General features: G+C 48.9%; 1 protein-coding gene across 1 annotated transcript in view; it reads right to left on the bottom strand.

Moving 5' to 3' along the window:
- Positions 1-2,532: 2,532 nt before the first annotated feature.
- Positions 2,533-22,280, bottom strand: part of POLR3A (RNA polymerase III subunit A) — a 50,026-nt gene continuing 30,278 nt past the window's right edge. Inside the window, exons 17-31 of the mRNA XM_061180148.1 lie at positions 21,685-21,796; positions 20,572-20,690; positions 18,886-19,023; positions 16,900-17,070; positions 15,875-15,988; positions 11,187-11,273; positions 11,018-11,100; positions 9,924-10,094; positions 8,706-8,799; positions 8,419-8,511; positions 7,606-7,770; positions 6,938-7,102; positions 6,630-6,761; positions 5,098-5,230; positions 2,533-3,224 (exon numbers count right to left, since the gene is read on the bottom strand). Of these exons, the coding sequence (XP_061036131.1) occupies positions 3,076-3,224; positions 5,098-5,230; positions 6,630-6,761; positions 6,938-7,102; positions 7,606-7,770; positions 8,419-8,511; positions 8,706-8,799; positions 9,924-10,094; positions 11,018-11,100; positions 11,187-11,273; positions 15,875-15,988; positions 16,900-17,070; positions 18,886-19,023; positions 20,572-20,690; positions 21,685-21,796 (1,926 nt within the window). The 3' untranslated portion in view covers positions 2,533-3,075. The remainder of the gene's footprint in view (positions 3,225-5,097; positions 5,231-6,629; positions 6,762-6,937; positions 7,103-7,605; positions 7,771-8,418; positions 8,512-8,705; positions 8,800-9,923; positions 10,095-11,017; positions 11,101-11,186; positions 11,274-15,874; positions 15,989-16,899; positions 17,071-18,885; positions 19,024-20,571; positions 20,691-21,684; positions 21,797-22,280) is intronic.

The raw sequence follows: 22,280 nt of genomic DNA, 5'->3' as shown, positions 1-22,280 counted from the left end.
TCTTTTGATCCCCGGGTACGAAGGATGGAAAAAGGGTCAAGAACTGGACAGATCACCAGTCAGAAACATGTGTCTGCTAATGGATGAGACGGAATTTAAATGTGTTTTTCTTATTTCTTCCAAATAGGCCAGAATAAAACCCTAACATTCTATTGAGCTCACTCTTGAGAACACACTGCTATCTGGTGTTTGAGTTCGGTGCTTGCACAAAGCCCGAGGCCAGGGCAGGGCGGATGATCACATTAGGGAGAATTTTAACTCCCACCCCTGGGATGCACAGTGGGGAACCTGGAGTAGGGTTTACTGGCCAGCGCTGCCTATGGGCCCAGCAGGGCTGGCAGCACCACGAGGGTATCTCACTCCTCACTGGGGGTGTGCCCCTTCCCGGAACCGCGTGCTGCTCTGAACCCGACCCCGGGCCTGCAGCCACTGCAATTACAGGTGTCACGCAGGGAGTCAGGGAGTGCTCGCCGAGGCAGGAGGAGGCTCCTGGCGGTGCTGCCTTTATTTTTTTATTTAAAAACATTTTTTTGGCCACCCACAACGGGTGGCATGTGGGATCTTAGTTCCCCGACCAGGGATGGAACCCGTGCCCCCTGCAATGGAAAGCGCAGAGTCCTAACTACTGGACTGCCAGGGAAGTCCCAGTGCCGCCTTTATTCCTCACAGCAGCACATGGATGCCACGGTCCCTCCCCCCCACTTCACGTATGTGTCACACAGAGCAAGGTGGGCGCTGGTGTTCCCTCCCGCCACCCAATTCCACCCTCCCTGGCCCTTGCGTGGATTCCAGCAGTCCTGGATCTGATCAGGCCTGCGGCTTACTTCCCAGGTGAGTTTTCAGGAAGCCAGCCATGTGGCTCTGTGGCTCTTGGCAGGTTGGGTGAGAGAAGCAGAGTCCGTGGTGAGGCTTCATGGGGCAACCCTGAGTAAGCGTGTTAATGCACTCAACACTTTGTCTTCAATCAGGCCATCTTAGTTCAGAGATGTGGGGGGGGGGGGGGCTGAATGTGAAAAATGGCCTTTTTCCACATCACTGGCACCCTAAGAGAAGTCTGTAGGTTAACCTCATGGGCGTGGGGATCAAACTAATTTTAACAGAATTTAAGCCTGAGCATTGACGAAAAGTCACTCAGGTCAGGAATTCCTAACTCAAAATCACGTCAGTATGGGAGGGAAAGCACTCATCCCAAACACAGACCCAAGAACCAAGGGTTACGCTAAGTGCCTTAGTGGCATTAACTCAGAACCTGGGGAGTCAACTAGGGAATGACCAAAGAAGGTAAGTACATTATACTGCTTGAATTCTTTGACTCTCCTCTACTTTTTCTTTTACCACATCCATCTCTTTAATTATCCAAACCATCTTCTTGCTCAACAGATGCCCATCTCTTTGGTTTGTGCTGTTGTTTCTTCCAGTGGCTTGATACACTGAGATGAACAGGCTGTCATTTCAGAAGTAGACCTTCCTTCTCAAGTGCACGGAGCCAGAAAGCAGGGTCAAAGCCCCACTTTTCACTATCGTCTCACTTCCAACCAAGCAGCCTTGCTTTTCCAAGGCCTCATGGGAGGGAAGGAAGAGCCAGAGCGATAAACTTGGCTCTGGGCAGGGAAGGAAGGAGGACAGGATCCATGGAGCGTTCTCCAGAGGGAGTAGATCTGCAGCTGCCACAGTTCCTTCTCCGTGGCCCTGGGCCAATCCCCAGGAGCAAATTCAGCACAAAGAACCACCATCTCCAGAAGCAAACCCCTGTGCTCTCTGGAAGACAAGCTACACACATTTCTTTCCTATGTTGCACAAAACCCTCTCATAAGCCTTGAAAAACCCACCCTTGATGGTGCAGTCACTGGCAGAAGCCCAAGCAGGCAGTTAAACATAGGTTTTCCCGGGATGCCCGGTTGGTTCTCTCCTCATAGCCCGACGTGTGCTTTCTACTGCCGCAGATCTCCTCTTCGAGGAGCCTGCTGTGCCACCTGGGGCACGTCCCCAACCCTAGCTGGCACCCACCCCTGTGCAGGCCTTCGCCCTTCCTGTCTGGGTGACCGCTTCAGCCCCGAGAGCTGGTGTCTGCTTGCACCCTCCGGGAGGACCCTCCCCCGCCACTCCCCTGGGACACCTTCTAGGCCCCCAGCTCTGCAACTGCCCTGCGTGCTCTTCGGCCGCAGGTGGCAGGGCACACATGCAGATTCCGCAGGAGGGTGTGGATGCCGTGCAGGTGGTGTGTGGGCCTGGACCAGCCTCACTCCTCCTCTCTGTGTACACGACAGTCCCCACCTCAGCAGGCCCCGCACTCCAGGGAGGCGTCTCCAGGCCATGAAGGATGGGTTTGCCTCTTGTCATGAGGTTCAGCCCCGACTATGGGGGTAGGAAGTAGACAAAAAGAGGGTAGCTGGGAGGTCTGCAAAAGATGTTTCAGAGCAGCGCGGCCTCACGACAGTTTCAGCTCAGTTACAAATCCTACACGGTCCCATTTGCTTAACCAGTTTTTCCAGTGACGCTTCAAAGCTGGCTTTCTTGGTTTCTATAGCTTCTTGGTTTCAAAAGGAAAACCAAAATAACAATAAAAACTCCAAATTCTTCAAAGTGGACAAATAAATAATAGTAACAATATTTACATTAGTATGTCACACCTGGAGATTGCAGCATGACTGCGGAACGGAAGAACTGAGAATGTGCCCTGGCCCTGCGGCTTAGACCTGGCTCCCGATCAGGGTGGGACACCTCTCTGAGTGGATGCAGGGACAGGTGAGGTGGGAACGAGCAAAGATGCTGGGCTGGGGGCTCCTTGCAAGTCCAGGGAGGTGGAGTGGGCAGGAGGTGCTGAGCTGTCCCTAGATTAATTAGGTTGCAAACAAACAGACAAATCCCGGTTCTCCCCAGCAAGCACTGTGCTGTGGTCTGGGTCACTGGGTGAGTTGCTCCTAGGATGCCGGGGGCCTTCTCTGACTGCCAGCATGGTGGGGATGGCAGGGCCTCGGTCCTGGGGAGCACAAAGCTCACGAGTCAGCTGCTGGCCTCCAGCCCCTTTCCAGACGACAAGGAGCCGAGGTCAGGAACGGTCCCCTCTTCCCTGGACTATGTGACAAGGGGGATGTGGAATTCGCTTGTGTCGAAGATCAGGGGCCTCCTGGGAGGGCTTGGGTCCCTGTCAGCCTTGTGGAGCAGCTTGAAGAGCCCGGTTCCAATGTTCATGGGGATCCCCATGATGATGCATTCAGACACCCCTGAAACCAACCAGAAAGGAGGTTAGAGAGCTTCTCGACACACGGGTAGGTTTTCAGGACAGAGGGACTACTGACTTGGGAGTCAGAAACTGGGCTCGGAGTCCCAGCCCCACTACACATCGACGGACTGAATCTGGGCTGCTCGCTTCACGCCTCATCTATAGATGCTGAAGGCATGGCATGGCGCTCCTGGACGGGTTGGGGGAATTCCAGCGAAGGGCAGTGCCCGCCCACAGCCCCACTGCTGGCTCAGAGGTCTCTCCATCTGAGCCAAAGGCACCGTGTGGGCCTCACCTTCGTGAGCACTACACTCAGACAGCAGGGATATACTGAATGACACTCAGGAAACCCCAAGTTTGCCACCCAGCGCTTCCTTAACTTAGGGCCCAGGAGACAAGCAAATGGGATCATAGTAAGCAGATGCCCATCCCCCTGGAGACAGCAGCAGAGACTTGTTCCCTGGGCCCAGGGGTCACCGCGGCTTAACAGAACCCCAACCTCGGAGTCCACAGCCTGAATCAGAAACACTCAGAAGGCAGGGCCCTCGTAGAGTGACAGGAGTAAGGTGACAGTGCAGATTCTCAAAGCTCCTTTTCAGATTTTTAATACCTAAATGTTGGGCTCTGCGTCAGGCTTCTGGTTTTACAACAAGCAAGTGTGTACCTGCTATGTTCTGGGCTTTGTGCTATCAGGGCACCAGAGAGGCAAACAACCAAACTAAAAACCAGCACGTAGTAAGGGCTGACATTGAGTTACAACATATAAAGGACCAGGAGATTTCAAAGTTGGGGTAGGGTGACCACACTAGATGCCCAGAGGGGTCAGTGGTGGAGAAGGGGCGGTGGGCGGGGCCACAGCAGGGCAGCAGCAAAGACCAGGCCCAGCGTCCTGGTGGTAGAGCTGGGGAGCTGGGTCTTAGCCCTGCTGTCAAGCAGACTCGCTCTTACTTTTGCCTTGGCCTTGCCCTTCTCCTGCCCCAATCTCTGCTCCCTTTTCTTTCCTTTTACCTTTCATTATCTTAAAGAATCATGTAATTTCTCTTTCCCTCTATCTGCAACCTGTGACCCTTGGGAAAGAAAGAGTTAATCTCAGGAGCAAAAAATAGGCATATACCGACTGGGGCCCCACCTGACCGTTGTCTTGGGTGGCCAATCCACACAAGGAGGTGAGAGGCGAAATGGCCACTAGGAAGCAGAGCTCTGGCGGCGGGGACGAAGGCCAGGCCTGGCGTCGCTGTTGGAGCCCCAGGCCCTCACAAACTCCCACCTCAGGCCACAGGGTCTTGCTGCAGCATGAGAAAGTCTAGAGCAAAGTGGCCACTCCGGGTGGGCGGGGATCTGCTGTGACAACTGCAACTCGTGCTCCCTCTCCCCCAGGCCCGTCAGAGAGGCGCTGTGTGGTGGGAGAGGAGGCTAGGGCAGGGCAAGACGCTAACAACAAGCGAGTCAGTTCCCTTGGTCTTCTCACCGAGAAAGGGTTTGATACCTGCGCCTCACTGATGTGCCGTGACGCCATACAAGGTGCCTGGCGCAGGCATGCTGGGTGCCTTGCTCAGGAAGTCAGGACAGCGGGTGCCTGGCGCAGGGTCAGAGTGGCCGACTGTAATTCTGAGGACTAGAAAATTCCTACATGCCCAGCGGCGATCTTTTCTCTGTACTGACAGAGAAGCCTTCTACAAATGTGAGGGATGCAGGCTGCCACAGTCAGGCTTTGGAGATAAAAGATAGGTCAGTTCCAATTCCATGATCTGTGACTTTATTCTTAAGTAAAAGCTCTGCCTGCTCAGTTTCTCCACCTCCTGAGAAGCCCCGCCCACGATCTAAGCTGCATCAACAAAGGCCTCTGGGGAGGCTGCTACGAACACCAAACCTACCACACACGGAGTCCTTCTGCCCGAAGTAGGCGGCGTCAAAGAGGTGGTCGGCTGTCTTCTCAAAGGAGGCCAGCATCAGCACGCTCTCCTTCATCTTGGCCAGGCCAAACCTAGTAATGCCCAGGACTTCACCCTGCGCCACGGGAGAGAGAGCCAGAGTGGTACTCATGCCACTTACAAAATGCATGCCCCGCCTTCCCTCAACAGAAGCAGCAAAAATCAGCAGAGCCGCAAGTCACAATCTCAGGTTTAAATAGGATCCTAACAACTATCTGTCCCACCTGTGTCCCTCTGAGGCCATCAGCCACTGACAACACTGATCCTTACACTCACAGCCGGGTGCCATTGGAACAAAGAATTAACAACTGAGAAGTAAAGAGTGGATATATGTATATGTATAACTGACTCACTTTGCTGTACAGCAGAAACTAACAAAACATTGTAAATCAACTATACTCCAATAAAAATTAATTAAAAAAAGAACTGAAAAGTAGGGAATTCCCTGGCGGTCCAGTGGTTAGGACTCTGCACTTTCACTGCTGAGGGTCTGGGTTCAATCCCTGGTTGGGGAACTAAGATCCTGCAAGCTGCACAGCACGGTCAAAAAAAAAAATCCCTGAAAAGTAGAATTAAGAATCTAACTTTTAAAAAGGCAGTACTTCTGAAGATGTTTCTTATGGTTCAAAGAACTCAAAACTCAAATAATTTAAAAGCCTCAAGGTAGAAAAAGAGTTATGTAAATTTAGGTGCTTTCATTTAAAGGTATGTTGTGCCATCATTAAAAAAGTGTATTTATAAAACTATGAAACAACATGGAAAACATTTATAATGTTAGAAAAAAGCCAGAATAAAAATGATATGCTTGGGACCTCCCTGGTGGTGCAGTGGTTAAGAATCCGCTTGCCGACGCAGGGGACACGGGTTCAAGCCCTGGTCCGGGAAGATCCCACATGCCGCGGAGCAACTAAGCCCGTGCGCCACAATTACTGAGCCTGTGCTCTAGAGCCCGTGAGCCACAACTACTGAGCCCACGTGCCTAGAGCCCGTGCTCCCCAACAAGAGAAGCCACCGCAATGAGAAGCGCGCACACCACAACAAAGAGTAGCCTGCACTCGCCGCAACTAGAGAAAGCCGCGCGCAGCAACGAAGACCCAGCACGGCCAAAAATACCAACCTCAGTTCCCCCCTCAGATTATGTTAACTTGTTCTTTAACCTGGAAATGGCTACAGAAGAAGCGTGATGAATGGGTTTAACAGGGAATAAACCTCAGTTTGCCATGGAATCCTTGGGCTTTTGGCAATGGCTAGTTTTCTTTTAGGATAAAATTTCTAAAAAGGACAAAAACCATGCTCTGCCTCCTGCCATGAGGTTGAAATTTTCACGCTGGAATTTTACCAGTACACCCAAACCTGACCACTGTACTTCGGTCTTGGGTAACGGTGGTCATCACAGTTGGGCACGCTATGTGTCCTACAAGCTTCGTGCTCCCGAGACTGGGTTTGCGACGCCTGGCTGCCAGGCCCCCACGAACCTTGTAGGTCATGAGGTCGGAGAGCAGCATCACGTGCCGCCGGTCGATGCTCATGCCGTGGTTGACCATCGTGTACTGGATTTCGTTGATGATAGTCGTCCGGGCAGCTTCGATGCCCAGGGTTTTCTCCACCTGCGGAGGGCTAGGATGAGCAGAGGCAGCCACGTCCTCCTCTACCCTGCAGCTCCCGGCACCCCATGCGCTTCCCCAGAGATGGGAGTGCAGACCGAGAGCAAACGGCAGGGTCGGAGGAGCGTGCCAGGAGGGAGACGGGACGACGGCAAGGTGCCCCTGGCCGGAAGCAGTACCTCATATGTGTTGTTAGAGGTAGTTCGGGTGCCCTTCACACCGTGGGTGGCCATGACTGCCCGCAGGTTATCACCCTCCACCAGGAGCTTGTACTTCTCCTTTCCGCTCTGCTCGTCGATGTGGATGACAGCTCGGGACACCTCCGGGATGCCCTGCACCACCACCTGGACTCACAGACAGGTAAGTCTCCAGACCCCACAGTGCCTACGGCCCCCACCCACCCGGGAGCCTGGGAAACCACAGTGGCTGTGAGAACTGGGAACGTCATGGCCTGGGTCTGTGACCTTGATCACCCCATTTTCAGTGGTGATTGTCAGCAACATGCCAAACTTGGGAGTGCCTGTGTGCTGTTCTAGTGGTTGGGGGAAAGCAGAAGCTCAGGGGACCATGCCCCCTTCCACCACCAGTTTTATGAAAGAACAAAGAGAAACCGAACAGGCAGAGTTGGTGTGGCAGTGCTAAGAAGGAAATCGGAACCTGCCTGACTCCTTAGGGGTGCAGCAAAGAAACGAAGAAACAGGGCGCCACCCTCGGTCTCAGCAGTGACAACGCCCTTGTGGCTTCCTGACACCTGGCTCTTCAGGTCAGAGGTGAGCGCGGTCCCTCCCTTTACGCCTCTCCAGGTATTAGGCCAGACGCGGTCCTGGAGAGGTGACCTGTGTCTCACCTTGGGGAGATCCTCTTTCAGAAACTGCAGCACGTAGTACATGGAGCTCTTGCTGTTCTCTCGGGGGGTGACACACACCACAGCCTCACCATGCACGGCCACGTCGCCAGGCTTCACGCGGAGCTTGGACATGCAGATGGAATACCTCACCGTCTCAGCGTTCACCTGTGAGGGACCGCACGCCCAGGACATTACTAGCAGGGTGTGGAGGCTGCGGTTCCAGTGTTTCTTGGTCTTTTTGCATCGTTGCCCCTCTAAGAAGCCTTTTCAGTCATTTTCCCCCCGATCTCTCTCCACACCACGATATTTTAATACCGGAGATATACTGTGTATTTATGTACCGTAATGTATACCTCTGCCTTATTCATTAAAGAGTAGATCCCCACCCCCCAACCCTTTTTTTGCCATTGCTACCTGTGCATAAACACCAACGATAATTAAGCCAGGTCAATCCACGCACCCAAAAACATCTCCTGAGCCAGCCAGGTACTGTGCTGGGGGCCCACAGGTGAGTAAGACACAGCTGGCACTACAGTCCTTCCAGATGCTGTAATGCTGTTATCACAGCAAATGGGTATTATGGCCTGCACAAAACCTCCACTGATTTCCTGTGTGCCCCTGGGTGGCAATGTCTGTGCCGGGGTCAGGTGTAGAGAGAAAATGTGAAGGTACAACAGACTCACAGAACAGACACTGAGTGAAAGCCTCTGCAGGGTTTCCTGTGCCTTGCATAGCTCTTGCCCTAGTTTATCAGCGCCTATCTTGGGGCTAAAAGAGGATGACTTCCTCCACGCATTTAATTACATGACTCACTTCCAGCCTCAGAAGTCTGATCCGTTCCAGGGAGAGCTTGACGAGAATAAAGCAATCGTCAGGAAGAAACACTTCTTCAATATACTCTGAAATCTGTGGTGTCAAAAAATCAGAATGTTCATCAGTCACTTTCCCTTCCCTCAGAGCATACAAGGCTCACTCTGTTTTTTTAAGGATACAGAGCAGTGTGGACACACTGACTAGTAAATGCACTACAAGTGGTTCTTACGCTTACTGGCAATGCTGCTGGTTTGGTTTTCTTATTATTAAGAGGGATTTCTTCTTACCTCTCCCAAGAGGGTCTTCTCAATTCTCCCTTTCACGAGGCGAGCGTAATCTGCATCGTCGTCCTTGTCCAGCTGTGCTGTGATGATTGGAGTGCTGTGGCAAGGAAGGGCAAATGATGACAGCACAAGGAATGAGGCTGTTTGAAGACCACCGCTTTGTTAAGCCCGGGTACCACTTGCAGTCGTCACGTTAACAGCGACTGCAATTTACTGAGCGCTTACTGGAGTCAGGCATGCCACTGAGGGCTTCACATACACGTGCTCGTGAGGCAGCCCACTCGATCAGTCACTGAGTGACTTTCACAACATTCTTCCTGGCCAAGCGAACCTACCTTTTCCTCTTTGGTCCTAATGAGTAGCTATTTCAGTTCTGTTCCCTGAGTAAACTGACCCTTCGTGTACTGCAGGTTCCTCCACTTCCACCGCCACCCTTACAATCCCCTCTTCAGGACACCTCCAGCTCCTCCAACCACCAGCTAGGAGCTTCCATCCTCGCTGTCCTGGACGGCATCCCCCGAACGCACATTCCTGGGAGATCTGACCAACCTAGTGGACGTAGGCAGAACTCCTGCCACCCTGGACGTCTACAGGTGCTGTTCTAGAACCAGGTACAGCTTTCTTTCATTTAATGTTATACTGTCATTTCGTTAGACTCGGATCAGAGGTGAAACGTGATTTTGTCACTGAATGCGCCATAAGGTATTTCTATCTTTCCTAGTCTCACATCACCCACAAATCCTATCATGAAATCACCGGGGCAGGGGTGTGGGCGGACAGGGAGTGTGTCACAGCATATGACCATAGCTCAAGCGGTAGACACGTCAGTCAGGCCTAGTGAGGCTGCGAATAATGACATCAAAAGGATGAAATCTACACTGACACATGGTTCCAATTTTTCCAGGCATTTTTTTTAGGTTTCTCTCTTTCATGTGACTTGTGGCCATAAAGAACCATTGCATCAATTTTGACTCTATCCAGTTTGGACTTATTTTTTTCCAGTTTGGGTTTTTTAAAAGGCAAGATATGATTAACACAAGCACGCATCACTCTGGAGTTTGAGAAACTGCCCGCTAGCATCTCTCTCTCTCTCTCTCTCTCTCTCACACACACACACACACACACACACACACACACACACACACCCCCCCAAGAGAAACACTGTTTCTCAAGGATCATGAAAGGTGAGTGTGAGAACAAGAGGGACACGGATGCGGGCACCTGATGGCTTTGGAAGCGTTGATGATCTCTTTGATGCGGGGCACACCCAGGGTGATGTTCATGGAGGCCACGCCCGCGAAGTGGAAAGTCTTCAGGGTCATCTGGGTGCCCGGCTCACCAATGCTCTGGGCACAGAGTGCGCCCACCGCAGAACCTGGCTCCATCTGTGCCCTGAAAGGACAAGGTAGGGATGAAAAGTCCAGTAAAACTGCTAAGGAGACGGGGGTGAAATGTACAGCGTGGGAAATATAGACAATAATGATGTAATATCTTTGTATGGTGGCAGATGGTAACTAGGCTTATCGTGGTGATCCTTTTGCAATATATAGAAATATCGAATCGCTATGTTGTGCACCTGGAACTTGCACAGTGTTGTAGATCAACTATACTTCAATTAAAAAGACAAAACCAGGGAATTCCCTGGCAGTCCAGTGGTTAGGACTCCAAACTTTCACTGCCAGGGCCCGGGTGGGCCCAGGTTCAATCCCTGGTTGGGGAACTGGAAGTAAGATCCTGCAACACTCACGATGCAAGGGGGGAAAAAAAAAGGGGCCAAAAAAGACAAAACCAAAAACTGCTGGGGAGGCTTCTGATTATCTCCTTTCAACAGAAAAAATACAGATGCCATCAGGGCCAGGAAGGAATTGGCAAGGACCCAGGCTAGGCTTGTGATCGAGGAAGAACCCGGCACAAATCAGTTACAGGTGCAGATGAGGGGACGTGATGCTCAGAGGGGTCCGATGATGACAGTGAATACTGCGTGGCTACTGGTGGTCAGCGGGATGACTGGAGAAGATCTAAGAGCTCTGCTAACAAATGGTACTGAAGGTGGACAGAGCAGCTGGCAATTGCCAAATATATCGGTAGTTTCTCTGTGGGGAGAGGGCAGTAGGAAATTTCTTTGCAATTATTTCCACTCTTGGAGCACCCAGCCTGTCTACCCACTGGAGTCCCTAGGGAAGAGGTGACAGAACCTGCTCAATGCTGGCAGTCAGTAAGCGGTGTGGGCGCATGATTTTGTTTCCTGGGGAAACAGGAAGCATACAAGAGACCCACGTGACTGCCTGGCAGTCTAAGACAGTTAGCATCCTTACCTCATGTACTTGTCCCTACACGTCTCCAGAAACTTTTCTATTTGGGTGGGGGTGATCCGGTCCAACTGGTACAGCACCCGGGGCTGGAAGGAAAAAAGCCAAGTATGAGTCAGGGCTGGCAGCAATGGAAAATACCTCCATGTCCTGACACATCTGGGAGGGCCGTTACCTCTGTTGTGCCGTTATCGTTGATGCCATATTTATCTCGGGTTTTCTTGATCTTCTCAGAAACCTCCTTAATAAATTTTTTTATCTCCTGAAAGATTACACAACAAACATCAGATACATATTTCTCAGCAATCTGGATGACATGATTCGTTTTGTAAACTTCAGTAACGTGACGAGTCCATCCTATTTTAGTGGCAGCTAAATATGACACTGTAAAGGGTACGAAATGGATACAGGTTCTATTACAAAATGTTTTTCCAAGGAACACGACACACCATCCACACCCTGGACACATCGTTCATTGGTTTAGTGTTTCTAAGGCCTTTTTACTCTGATGATGCTTCATATGTATAGCGTGATGGCAGGATAGCCCTTCCCACTTGCTGCCTTCTCTTCTCTCCCCTGGCACACCCTGCTGCCCACATTCACGCAGCCCAGAGTAAGTACAATTGAACCACTTGTACTTTTAGTCTCTAGACTGATAACTTTTTGAGGTTTCTTCTGCAGTTGTGCTGGTCAATTTAAATACTACGAAGTATGGTTTTGTAGACAGTATGTACATTTCAAACACTTGCCTTCATTTCAAAGGAAACACTCCCAAGTCCCAGCTTTGTCTCTGACCCTCAGCTCTGCACTGGTTCCCCCATCATGCTCCCTTCCCCCACACAGTCAGAACTTTGTAAGGTCTCCAGGAAACCACTCTCCAAGCTGGAAATGAAACATCGGCATATCTGCTGTTCCCACTGTATTTAAGAACAGCACTCTACGTCCCGGGACGATGACAAAATGGAGCAAGAAAAAGGGGAAAAGCACACCATGTGGAGGATCCATAGGGCACGGCTAGAGACGACAGGCCTAAGTTTTCTGGAAACTGCTCTGAGGGGAAAACCCATCTGCTTTACAATTTATAGTGTGTCTGTGAAATAAACCCAGCCTCAAGGTCACTCCTAGAACCAGGATCAGCTAGCAGGTCCTCTCGGGGAGTTCTCACGGAGGGTATGGTACGCTTTCACGAAGCACACCCATCCATGTCCTGCTGCCAGGGGGCCAGCAGCGTGGGACTGACTCTTAGAGCACTTCTCAGGTGAGCTGGGGGCACACCCGGTGCAGTAGCAGTGTCCTTCCCAGGCTGCTCATCAGCCGCTCTGGTTTGATCCAGGGGCGTTTTTGAGAGTATGGGAAAGGGTGGAGAGACTGCACTTCCCCTCAGCAGCCCTCAGGGGAATATAATTCCCCTCAGTGGTTTCGGACAAATTGTGCGGGCACTCTGGCCAACTACAGGCGTCCAGCTGCTCCGCGCGGCAGGCTGAGGGCGGATCCACACACCCGGACGGACCAGTGGGCGGGCCCGAGGACTGGATGCATGCTGTAGTGGCTGCAAAGCCTCATGAGGTCTTGATTCTTGATTCCGAGGCCGGCTGAGGGGCCCCAGGAAGACCAGCATGCCTGCCCAGAGTCTGCTCAATCTATATCACATAGTTGAAAACATCACAAGTTTTGTCTGAAACAAATGTTTCAAAAAGTAGACTGAACAGAAGCCCACTTTTGCAAAAACAAACTCCTCTAACGCAGGGGTCCCCGACCCTTGGGCCACGGACCGCTACCAGCCCGCGGCCTGTTAGGAACCGGGCCGCCCAGCAGGAGGTGAGCGGCGGGCGGGCGGGCGAGCGAGCGATGCTTCATCTGCTGCCCCCCCGTCGCTCGCATTACTGCCTGAACCTCCCCACCTCCGTTCATGGAAAAACTGTCTTCCACGAAACCGCTCCCTGGTGCTGAAAAGGTTGGGGACTGCTTGCTGCCATAAGGCACCTACAGAGAGCTTAACACTTAACTAGCCAGGTTTTATCCTAACACTGCAAAAATAAATCTCTTTAGCCTCCCATAGACTAACGAGCAATTTCTAATTACTATCTTTGCTAAAAGCAAACCACTAAAACTTCTGAGGTCCACATGGTCCATGTTCACAAGCTCTTCTTCGTCAGCTGCTGCCCAGCCTGGCAAGCTCTCCCTGTGGGGCGGCAGGGCACTGGCCCCATTGCTCTAGAGCACAGGCCAATCGGGCTGAATAAGGTCAGGGGCTTGGCCAAGACAAGAGGCCCCTCTACAAAGTCAAATGCCTTCTCCACAGTCTGCTCTCAGGGCAGGGGTTTTCTGCAATGTCATCTTTGCCCACTGGGCATTTCAGTCTGTCTCCTAGGAGCCCAGGTGATCAGGGGGCTACGTGGGTGGAATCCACCACATCTTGGCTCCCCCTTGCTCATGAACACAGGTTTCCCATGACTGTCCTTGTTGGTCAACTCTCCTCATTGACAAAGCGTGGAAATACGTGGAGGGTTACCATGCCGCTCAGCCATCATTCTATGCAGAAAAGACTTTTATTTAAGAAAGGACTTTTACTAATTTACAAGAACTTGAAAATTCTCAAGAGACTCTTTAAAGAGAAACTCTCCAGGCTTACTTATTAATTACAGGTTTGAGGCCACGTTTTCAGATACAGTTAGTTATTACAAACCACAGGTGGAAATTAGAGCTGGAGAGGGCAGTGGGACAATCTCTCCTGGTGTGGCTCTGCCTAAAACTGTGAATCTTCAAAAGCGATAATACCCACTTCCACTTAATTTTTCCCCTGTATTATTCAGTATTAAGAGCCTCCTTTACATGGGTGACGTCCTCCCTGAGCCTACTTGTCTAGCTGTGGTTGTGTCCTTTAGGGCGAACTTCTGAAAGCCCTCTTGAACCAGATGTTGCCATTCGATTGCCAGGTGTTCAAGGCACAGGCTAACCAGATGTTGCCATTCGATTGCCAGAGCCCAAGGTCAAGCAGACCAGGGGGTTTTCATCTGTGAGAAACTCCGCACACATGAGCAGTCAAGAGCACACACCTCAAACCATTCCCCAGCTCAGGTGCTGGAAAGGACAGTTTTCAGCTGCCACCCACGTGGACATGCTTCTGGTGGCGTTGCTGAAAGGAATGGCTTCCCTTACACAAGAGTTAGGGCAGATATTCTGGAAGTTAGGTTAAAAGGAAAAAAGCTCACTTTTTGGAAATGAAAACTGAAATAAGCTACTAAGAATTCAGCTGGACCAACCCATGCATACTACAGGAACTCAGAACACGGCAGCTGGCAGGCAGTTAATCACACAACTGACCAGCAGCTAACTCTCATACTCAGTCCACAGTGCGTCTGTGAGCACAGCTGTCGGCCTCTGGCAGGGCCAGGGCTCAGCACCACCCAGGAGCTGCCTCTGTCTCCTCAGCTCTGACACGGGCCATGGCTGGACAACATTTCAGCAGCTCAGAAAAATCTGCTCTGGCCAGTGGATTTCGGACCCTCTTGGCAAATCAATCTGAGCCCAGATTGTGAGCCACTGGAGGGCGAGGACATGTTCAATCACCTCTGTGTCCCTGTGATCTGTGGGGCGTACAGCACGAGGGGACGGCTGAACAAGTGCTCACTGAACCCACAAGTGCTGCTGGTCAGGGGGTTACCGTCAAACCGCGTCTAAGACGAGAAAGGACCAGTCCAAGGTGATGAACAGGGAAGCCCTGTTTGCCAGAACCGGGACAGAAATCTGTGGTCCCCGGGCCTGGCAGACAGCTGGGGTACAGCAGAACTACTCCTCCACGCCCGGCAGCCACAGCACGTTAAGCACATTACCTCGTTATATTTCTCATAGCCTGTCTCAGTTAAGGTCTTCAAGGAGAAACAGAAACATAAATAAGTAAATATAATCGTGAAGAAAAATGAAATCACACTTCTCATTTGTTACTTAAGAAAAAAAAAAAAAAAGAAAAAAAAAAGCTATGAAAAAACCAAACCAAAACCAAAACAAAGGCACTCAGCCTAGCCAGACTCTTAATTTTAAATATATTAAGATCTGGAAGAGTCTCTTTTTCACCTTTCACATCTTGTCATGTGAAAGAACAGAGTGAAGCGCTTTTAGCTAAAACATTCTTATTTACGGTTTTTACTATTTTTATTTTTGATATACTTCAAGGGATACATTTGTGCTATATTTGAATCACCAATCAGTACACAAAGGGAACCAGGTATTGATTCCTGTATCCTTTTGCTTTTTGTTTTGGCCACGCTACTTTTGATCATAACCATGATTATAAACAGGAAGGAGCAGGTCAGTGAAATAAAAATGAACCAAAAAAACCTTAAGAGGATGTCAAGGTAACAGGTCCCTGGAAGAAAATGGAAGGCTGACTCTGTGCATTTCTAACCCATGTTACAGTAAGAAAAAAAACAATTTAAAATGATAATGGTATTAAGTAAATGCTATGACATCATTTACTGTACAAGACACGATAAATGGCGTTAAAACAATGCTACTACTATTACAAATGATTGGGATGCAGAACCACCGAGGAAGGAGACGACCCACAGGATGAAAAAGTGGGTTGTAGGGGGTTGACAGGGACAGGGTTAAAAAAAAATCAGTTCTCTAACTAAAGCATTTTTCTTCTACCAGGGAAACACTTGCGCAAAAGACAAACTAAGAAAGACATGAGATTAATTCTTTATGTTGACTGCTGAGATTCTGCCTGGGCCAGTCTTAAATTTTTTAACAAGAAACACTCTTACATAAACACCCCCCCAGCTTATAAACTGCACTGCTGGCACTTGGCAAATAATTCCTTGGGGACAGCAGAGCTGGGTGCATGGCCCCCGCGGAGCTCACCTGCAGGAAGCTGTCCTGGCAGCAGAGAAACTCATTCTTCTTCGTGATGGACTCAGCGGTCAGGAGCAGCTCATTCTTACTGAGAGCAGGCTCGCTCTGGCACGGGAAGACGGCCTCGGGTATCAAAAGGAAATAGAGTGATGTGGGGGGCAGTATTGGAGGAAGGAATTTATAAGAGACAAAACGACCTCACTCAGAGTGAGCTTTTAGCAACCTGTGATGTTTTTTTTCTTCCAAAACAAATTGTAGACTCTACCTTTAATATGAAGGTGAAAACGGGATAAACTGATACTCCATCTTATACAAAGGCTTGTGGGCTATTCAGTGGGTATCATGCCATTTCTCCCCAACCTTCACCCCACCCCAGATTTGCACTAAAATCACAAATTGTTGTTTTTTAAAAAGAGCCCAAAATTTCAAGAGTGAAAATATTCCCCCACCTCCAAGTTCATGGGGTTTCCCCTAAAGTTTTAATGGTTGCACATCACCCTAATGGACGGACCAGTCTGTATTTGACCTGTCCTCCACTGATGGTCTGTGTCTGCTATAAACAATTCTGGAAGAACATTCTTGGCACATTTAGATCATTTTTGTAGGGCAAATTCCTATAAGTGGAACTTAAATGTTGGTCAAAGGCACCCACATTTAAATTCAGATCAGTGTTGTCCAGCTACCTCTCAAAAAGATTGTTCTAAATTATACCCCCAGTTAAAGTGTGTGAAATGTGCCTGCTTCTCCACACCCATGGCTTTAACAGCGTCTCTATTACACTTTACTAGATCCAGACAAGAAGACAAAGCCCTCTTCTATTGGCATTTGATTACTACCAATAACTAGACTTTGAAATTGAGAAACTATTTTTCCTTTAATACTTGGGGGAAATTATGCAAAGGAACACAAAAAGAAAAATATTAACTCAGTGGTTGGGTAGATATGACAGCATTAACTGTGTGCTATGCCAAAGGGCACCTCCATTCTAAAGAACTGGCCTTGAAAACACTGACAGATATAATGCTAAATCTTACTTTGATGTTGTCCAGAACTCTTTTAAACTCCAAGGGTTCATCTTTTCCCTCCATGGCTGCAGGATCTAAGCCATCTCCCCCGTAAATGAACTGGATGATATCGCCTGTAGAGCTTCGGACTGTCAAATCATACTGTGAGCAAAGATCTTCAAGGGACTTTACGAGCCTCCTCTAAAGTAAAAGGAGGAGAGGAGACAAAAGCTCAGCTGCTTTGAGAAGACTACTCACGCATACAGAGGTTGAGATTTGCAACTCTGAGTTTCAAGGTTACCAGCGCTTTAATCACATAAAAACAATTTATTAGAAATCCCTTAAAAAGAGTCCCCTGACTGCAAGAACAGGCCCACAAGGGCCTCACTAGCCTGTGCAGTGGGATTTAGAATATGCTCCAGCCTCCAGGACTTCAGTGTATTAGAATACATGCAATTTAAACCCCATCACCCCCGAAGGACTCTGCAAACACTGTTTTCCTAGGCTGCTTCGCCTTCCCTCTCTGTCTCCCTAAGGTATAAATTAATGCAATTGCTTTGCATTTCTAAACACAACTTAATCCAGGACCCCTGTAGACTTCAATATGAATTACAGAGGATCAGGTGCAGGCCACCTTCCGGGACAGAGGGGGAAGAAGAGAGAACAGGAATGGCATTGCGTTTGAACCAGCAGGCAGCAGCGATTTCTCAAGTCTGCTTAGGGAGAACCTCCCACCAGCAGAACACTCCAGCCAGCAATGTGATGGGGGCTCAGGGAGTTAAAAAGAAAGAAATCTTCCTCCAGGCAACTTCAAAACAAAAATCCCTCATGCCACAACTAATTTGTTCTAGGCTAACACATTGCTCTGGGAAAGCCATACTCTCTACTTCAAAAAAGGTGAAGACAAAAAATAAAGTCAACAGACATTTGGGCAAGAGTGGTAAAAGCATTTCACAGGCTGTTAGGTTTCTGACAAAAGCAGCACACTCCAAAGCTAAAGGGCAATTTCCCATCAAAAGATGATTAAAAGGGAAGCAGTTATCAGTAATGCTACAGGAGGTCCAGACGAGGTTATGGAAATAGGTGTGTACTGATTCGGGTCCATTTCGCCCTCATCATTGTGTGCTCTGGCTCACTCATTCGCATCTCTGGTTTATCAGTCCTGGTTTCCCAGTATGCAAAGGGCCGTGTTTCTCAATCCACGGTGGGGAGAAAAGGGACACAAAGCCACAGCAGTTCATGGCCTAGCAACTTGGATTGTTAACTTCATCATGTGTTGTAAGTAGATAAATACATCAAAAAATTAAAAACAAACAAACAGAGATTATGGAGTACAGAGTAGAAATGAGAATTAGACACTGGCGAGAAATCCTTTCCTTGTGGTCTTATGGAAGAACAAGGTAGGATGTGTTTTCACCCCTCTGCCATCAGGGGTACTTCTGCAGCAGTCTGAGAAGCACAGGCACAGAGGAGTGTCTAGCTCAGCCCTGTCCCCGGAGACTACTATCTTACACCTGTACATACAATGGAGAAAAAGCCAGCCCTCCAAGTGTGTCCAAGCCCCCCTGCGGGCACTGGAATAGGTTCTTGGAGTCCCTTAGAGTGATATTAATAATGGGTTATATAAATAGTTGCACAGTGAGAAGCAGAGTCCTCTCAATTTATAATCACGAGGTAGGTACTGTTACCCCACCTCTGTGTATTAGGAATCAGAGGCTCAGTGAGGTTCGATGACGTGCTCTGGGATGCACTTGGGTCCATGCTCTCCTCCAGCAATGCTTTGGTACATGTGGTTCCGGCCTGGTCTTCATCATTCGAAGGACATTGTGTGATTTGGAACATACTACCTTTGTATGTTGTTTATTTCTAGGGTACCCTACATCTCTCAATTTTTCCTTTTAAATACCGAGACTGGATAAATTAGAGCTCAGGTACAAAATAAGCAAACACTCAGCAGTCAAGATCTGCAGACCCTATCCTGCTTCATTGCTAATGGCCTACATTTCTTCAGGTTACCTGCATGTATCCTGTTTCAGCTGTCTTCACAGCTGTGTCAACCAGACCTTCCCGGCCAGCCATCGTGTGGAAGAAAAACTCGGTTGGTGTCAAACCTGAATAAAAGCTGTTAGCCACAAAGCCTTTGGCAGCTGGGAGCTAAAGAAAGGTAGGAAAAAAAGAAAAATCTAACAAAAAAGTTCAAGGTCCACAATTCCAAAGCCCATTCAAATCAGAAAATGCCTCAACTTCAGACTATAAATACCCAGCCAATGCACTCTCATGTTTTATGCCCTTTCCTAAAGGAGAAACAATTTAGCCCAGACCATCCTTACCAGAGACAAGGAGGGTGAGGCCCCAGCCAGGGTTGGTGCTGGTGCCACTGGCAGCCAGGTGGCTCGTGACAGAGAAACCAAAGCTTGGGCTGCTACCCCTAGACCAGGGAGGCAGTTACCAACCTCGGTTCAGAGGGCACCCTGCTGACTGTGACAGCTTGCCCCTCCCCTGGGAAACGACTCCTCCCAAGACACCCTTCCTGTGGGCCAGACCTGTCCACCTCCAAAACATAACCGTGTGCTGCTAATGTTTATGGGGATTCATTTTTAGGCTGTTGAAAATATTCTAAAATTAGACTGTGATGATGATCATACAACTCTGTGAACATACTAAGCTGCTGAACTCAACACTTTAAATGGGTGAATATTATGATAAATGAAATGTATCTCAAAAAAAAAAAACCTGCAAAAAGAAACAAACATATATAAAACACCATATGAAATGCCAAATGGCCTTTGATCTGGATAGGTCTGTGTTCCTTGGGGGACAATTCAGATGAGCAGGCTAACCTCCTGCTTCCCTATTTCATTTAAGGGGCAGCTGGCATTTCTAGGCAGGCACCATCTACTCCGAAGTCTAGCACTGGATATCCCTGGTATCTCTTCTAAATTGGTCAGGCTTTGACTCTGAGCCAGATAAGCATAGTCAGGTACCACTCCAGTGACCAGCTGGCTGCCTGACCTCTAGTGATTTCTGATCTTGGGCAGAGAACCTGAGTTGTTCCTGAGGCCGCCTGATACAGAGAATATCTGTCCATTCTCAGTACAGTAGTCCTATCTCCCCAGGAGGGGCTGGACAGAAATCCTACAGTTCCACCGGGCAGGAACAGCTGGGGCATCTCTGCTTCAGTGCGAATAACAGCTGACTCCATCCAGAATTTACTAAGTGACCAAATCTGCTCTAAGTTGTGCTCTGCTGACACTAGTGTCTAGACCACGAGGGCCAATGGAACCCAGAAGTCATTTACAAGCAGAGTTTAAGAATTCCAGAGAGGAAAACTTGGAATTTCCTGGTCGTTTTACATGTTCACTGTTTAAAAATCCTTATACTTTTATGTAAGTGCCCCCCAAGTAAGCATACAGATTGAATGCACATGTATGATAACTACACATTTTGAACACTTAAGGTAAGTTGGATGGGAATCTGAAATCCTCCCTCTTGGTCCAAACTCAAGTTATACAGCTCTGAGTTTAACAAGGCTCCTTCTACAGGACTCAAGTTTGGGTTGCAGAGGGAATAACCCCGAGCGGCCGCCACCCTTATACACCAGCTCCAGGAGCCCCTTGGTTGGCAGCCCCAGAGCTTCCGTGACTCTCTTCTGCACTGCTGAAGGTTGTCCTTCAAAGTTCTGCCTCATCCACTACTGCTTACCTTTGAGTGTTTTTCAAAGTGAGGCAAGGACCTGTTTTCAAAGCCATCTGGCACTCGAGAGCCACTGATGGCTTGCTGTCCGACACAGGCAATCATCTGTGATATGTTAATGAAGGAACCTGGGGAAGCAGGTCAGGAATGTAACATTCATTTACCAAAATGACATTAAATGAAGTGCAAACAGATCTGTGGGATAAAACAGGAATACATGGCACAGCCCCCTATCCTCAACAAGTTCATAGTCTAGGGACAGTAAAAGTCAGAACTAGAATAACACAGGGTAGAGCTGTCAGTAACACAAGAAAGGCCGAGCAGGGCTAGAGCTGCTCAGGGGCGAACGAGCACTTTGGGGTTGGAGGAAAGACTTCCAGGGGAGTCTTCCAGAAGGCAGCGGCAACCAGCTGGACATCTGGAGGACATTATGACTTAGACATAGAAGATGTGGGGGAGGAATTCCAAAGTGGGTGGGAGAGTGGGAAGCAAAGACACAGGATAGGAGTGTAGGGTATGTACCAGGAGCAGGGAGTAGGAGAATATGTGGTGAAAGGCAGCAAGATTAAAGAGATTGGACTATATTCTGGCAAAAATTTACAGAAACAGGAAAAGCAGGAGGTTCTGAATTTGAGTGCAGTATCATGAAACCTAATGCTTTTAGGTTCTGGCTAACTATGACATTTAAGTGTTTTTAATTATCATCAAACACATTATTTTAAAAATCCGCAGGTTTTCTTTCTTTTCTTTAAAAAATAACGTCAAGTTTACTCAAAGCACCCTCAAACTCAGAAACCCACACACATGACCAATAAGTTTCTCCAAAGGGGTTAGACTTCTAAAAATGCAAATAATTAAGTCTCTTTCTCTACGTATTATTTAAAAAACTTCAGGCCCTTATAAACAAAAGGCCTGAAGTTCTTTTTTTTGAAGCGCAGCTTGTGGGATTTTAGTTCCCTGACCAGGGATTGAACCTGGGCCGTGGCAGTGAAAGCCTAGAGTCCTAACCACTGGACCTCCAGGGAATTGCCAGGCCTGAAGTTCTGACTCGCATTTCCTAGAACACAACCAGCCAGCCCACATGCAGCGCAGTGACAGCAGCGGCCGGAGGGGGGCACTCACCTTTAGAGCCACACAGAGCCATGGTGAGGGGGCTGTTGCTCTTATCCAGCTCCCGGAGGCAGGCGCTGCCCGCATGGTCGCGGATCACGGACAGCTCCTTCAGGATCAAAGCCTGGCAGGAGAAAGGGAGATGCGTGGTGGCTCTGTGATTACCAAAGTTCAATGAGACGTTTAAGGAAACGTGAAGAATTTCAGCAAGATGTCAGATTTCAGCAAGATGTCAGCAGATAAAAGGTTTCAGAGCCTTAGAAGACCAAGATGCCCTGTCTCTACAGACTGACATCTTCCACAGGCTGCCATAATCGGTGTGTAAGGAAAAAATGATCAGTAACAAAACCTTAGGAAATTCTTTAAACGGCCAATAAATGTGCTTGCTTGGCTTTGTGTACAGTACCCTATACGGCAATGTATCCGTATATATGTGACTGTACATACTCATGCATGTGTATACTGTGTCTAAACAAGTATAATATCTTATACTTCATAACAAATTATGTAATATGTAGTAAAAGAGAGTTGCTTGTGCTATTTGTAAAATTTGTCTCTCTGCTAAGAACACATTTGAATTACCACCAGTTAAGCATGTTATGGGGTGA

The sequence above is a fragment of the Eubalaena glacialis genome, chromosome 1 (genome assembly GCF_028564815.1).
Source record: "Eubalaena glacialis isolate mEubGla1 chromosome 1, mEubGla1.1.hap2.+ XY, whole genome shotgun sequence".
NCBI lineage: Eukaryota > Metazoa > Chordata > Mammalia > Artiodactyla > Balaenidae > Eubalaena > Eubalaena glacialis.
This window is presented reverse-complemented; position numbering and strand designations above follow the sequence as displayed.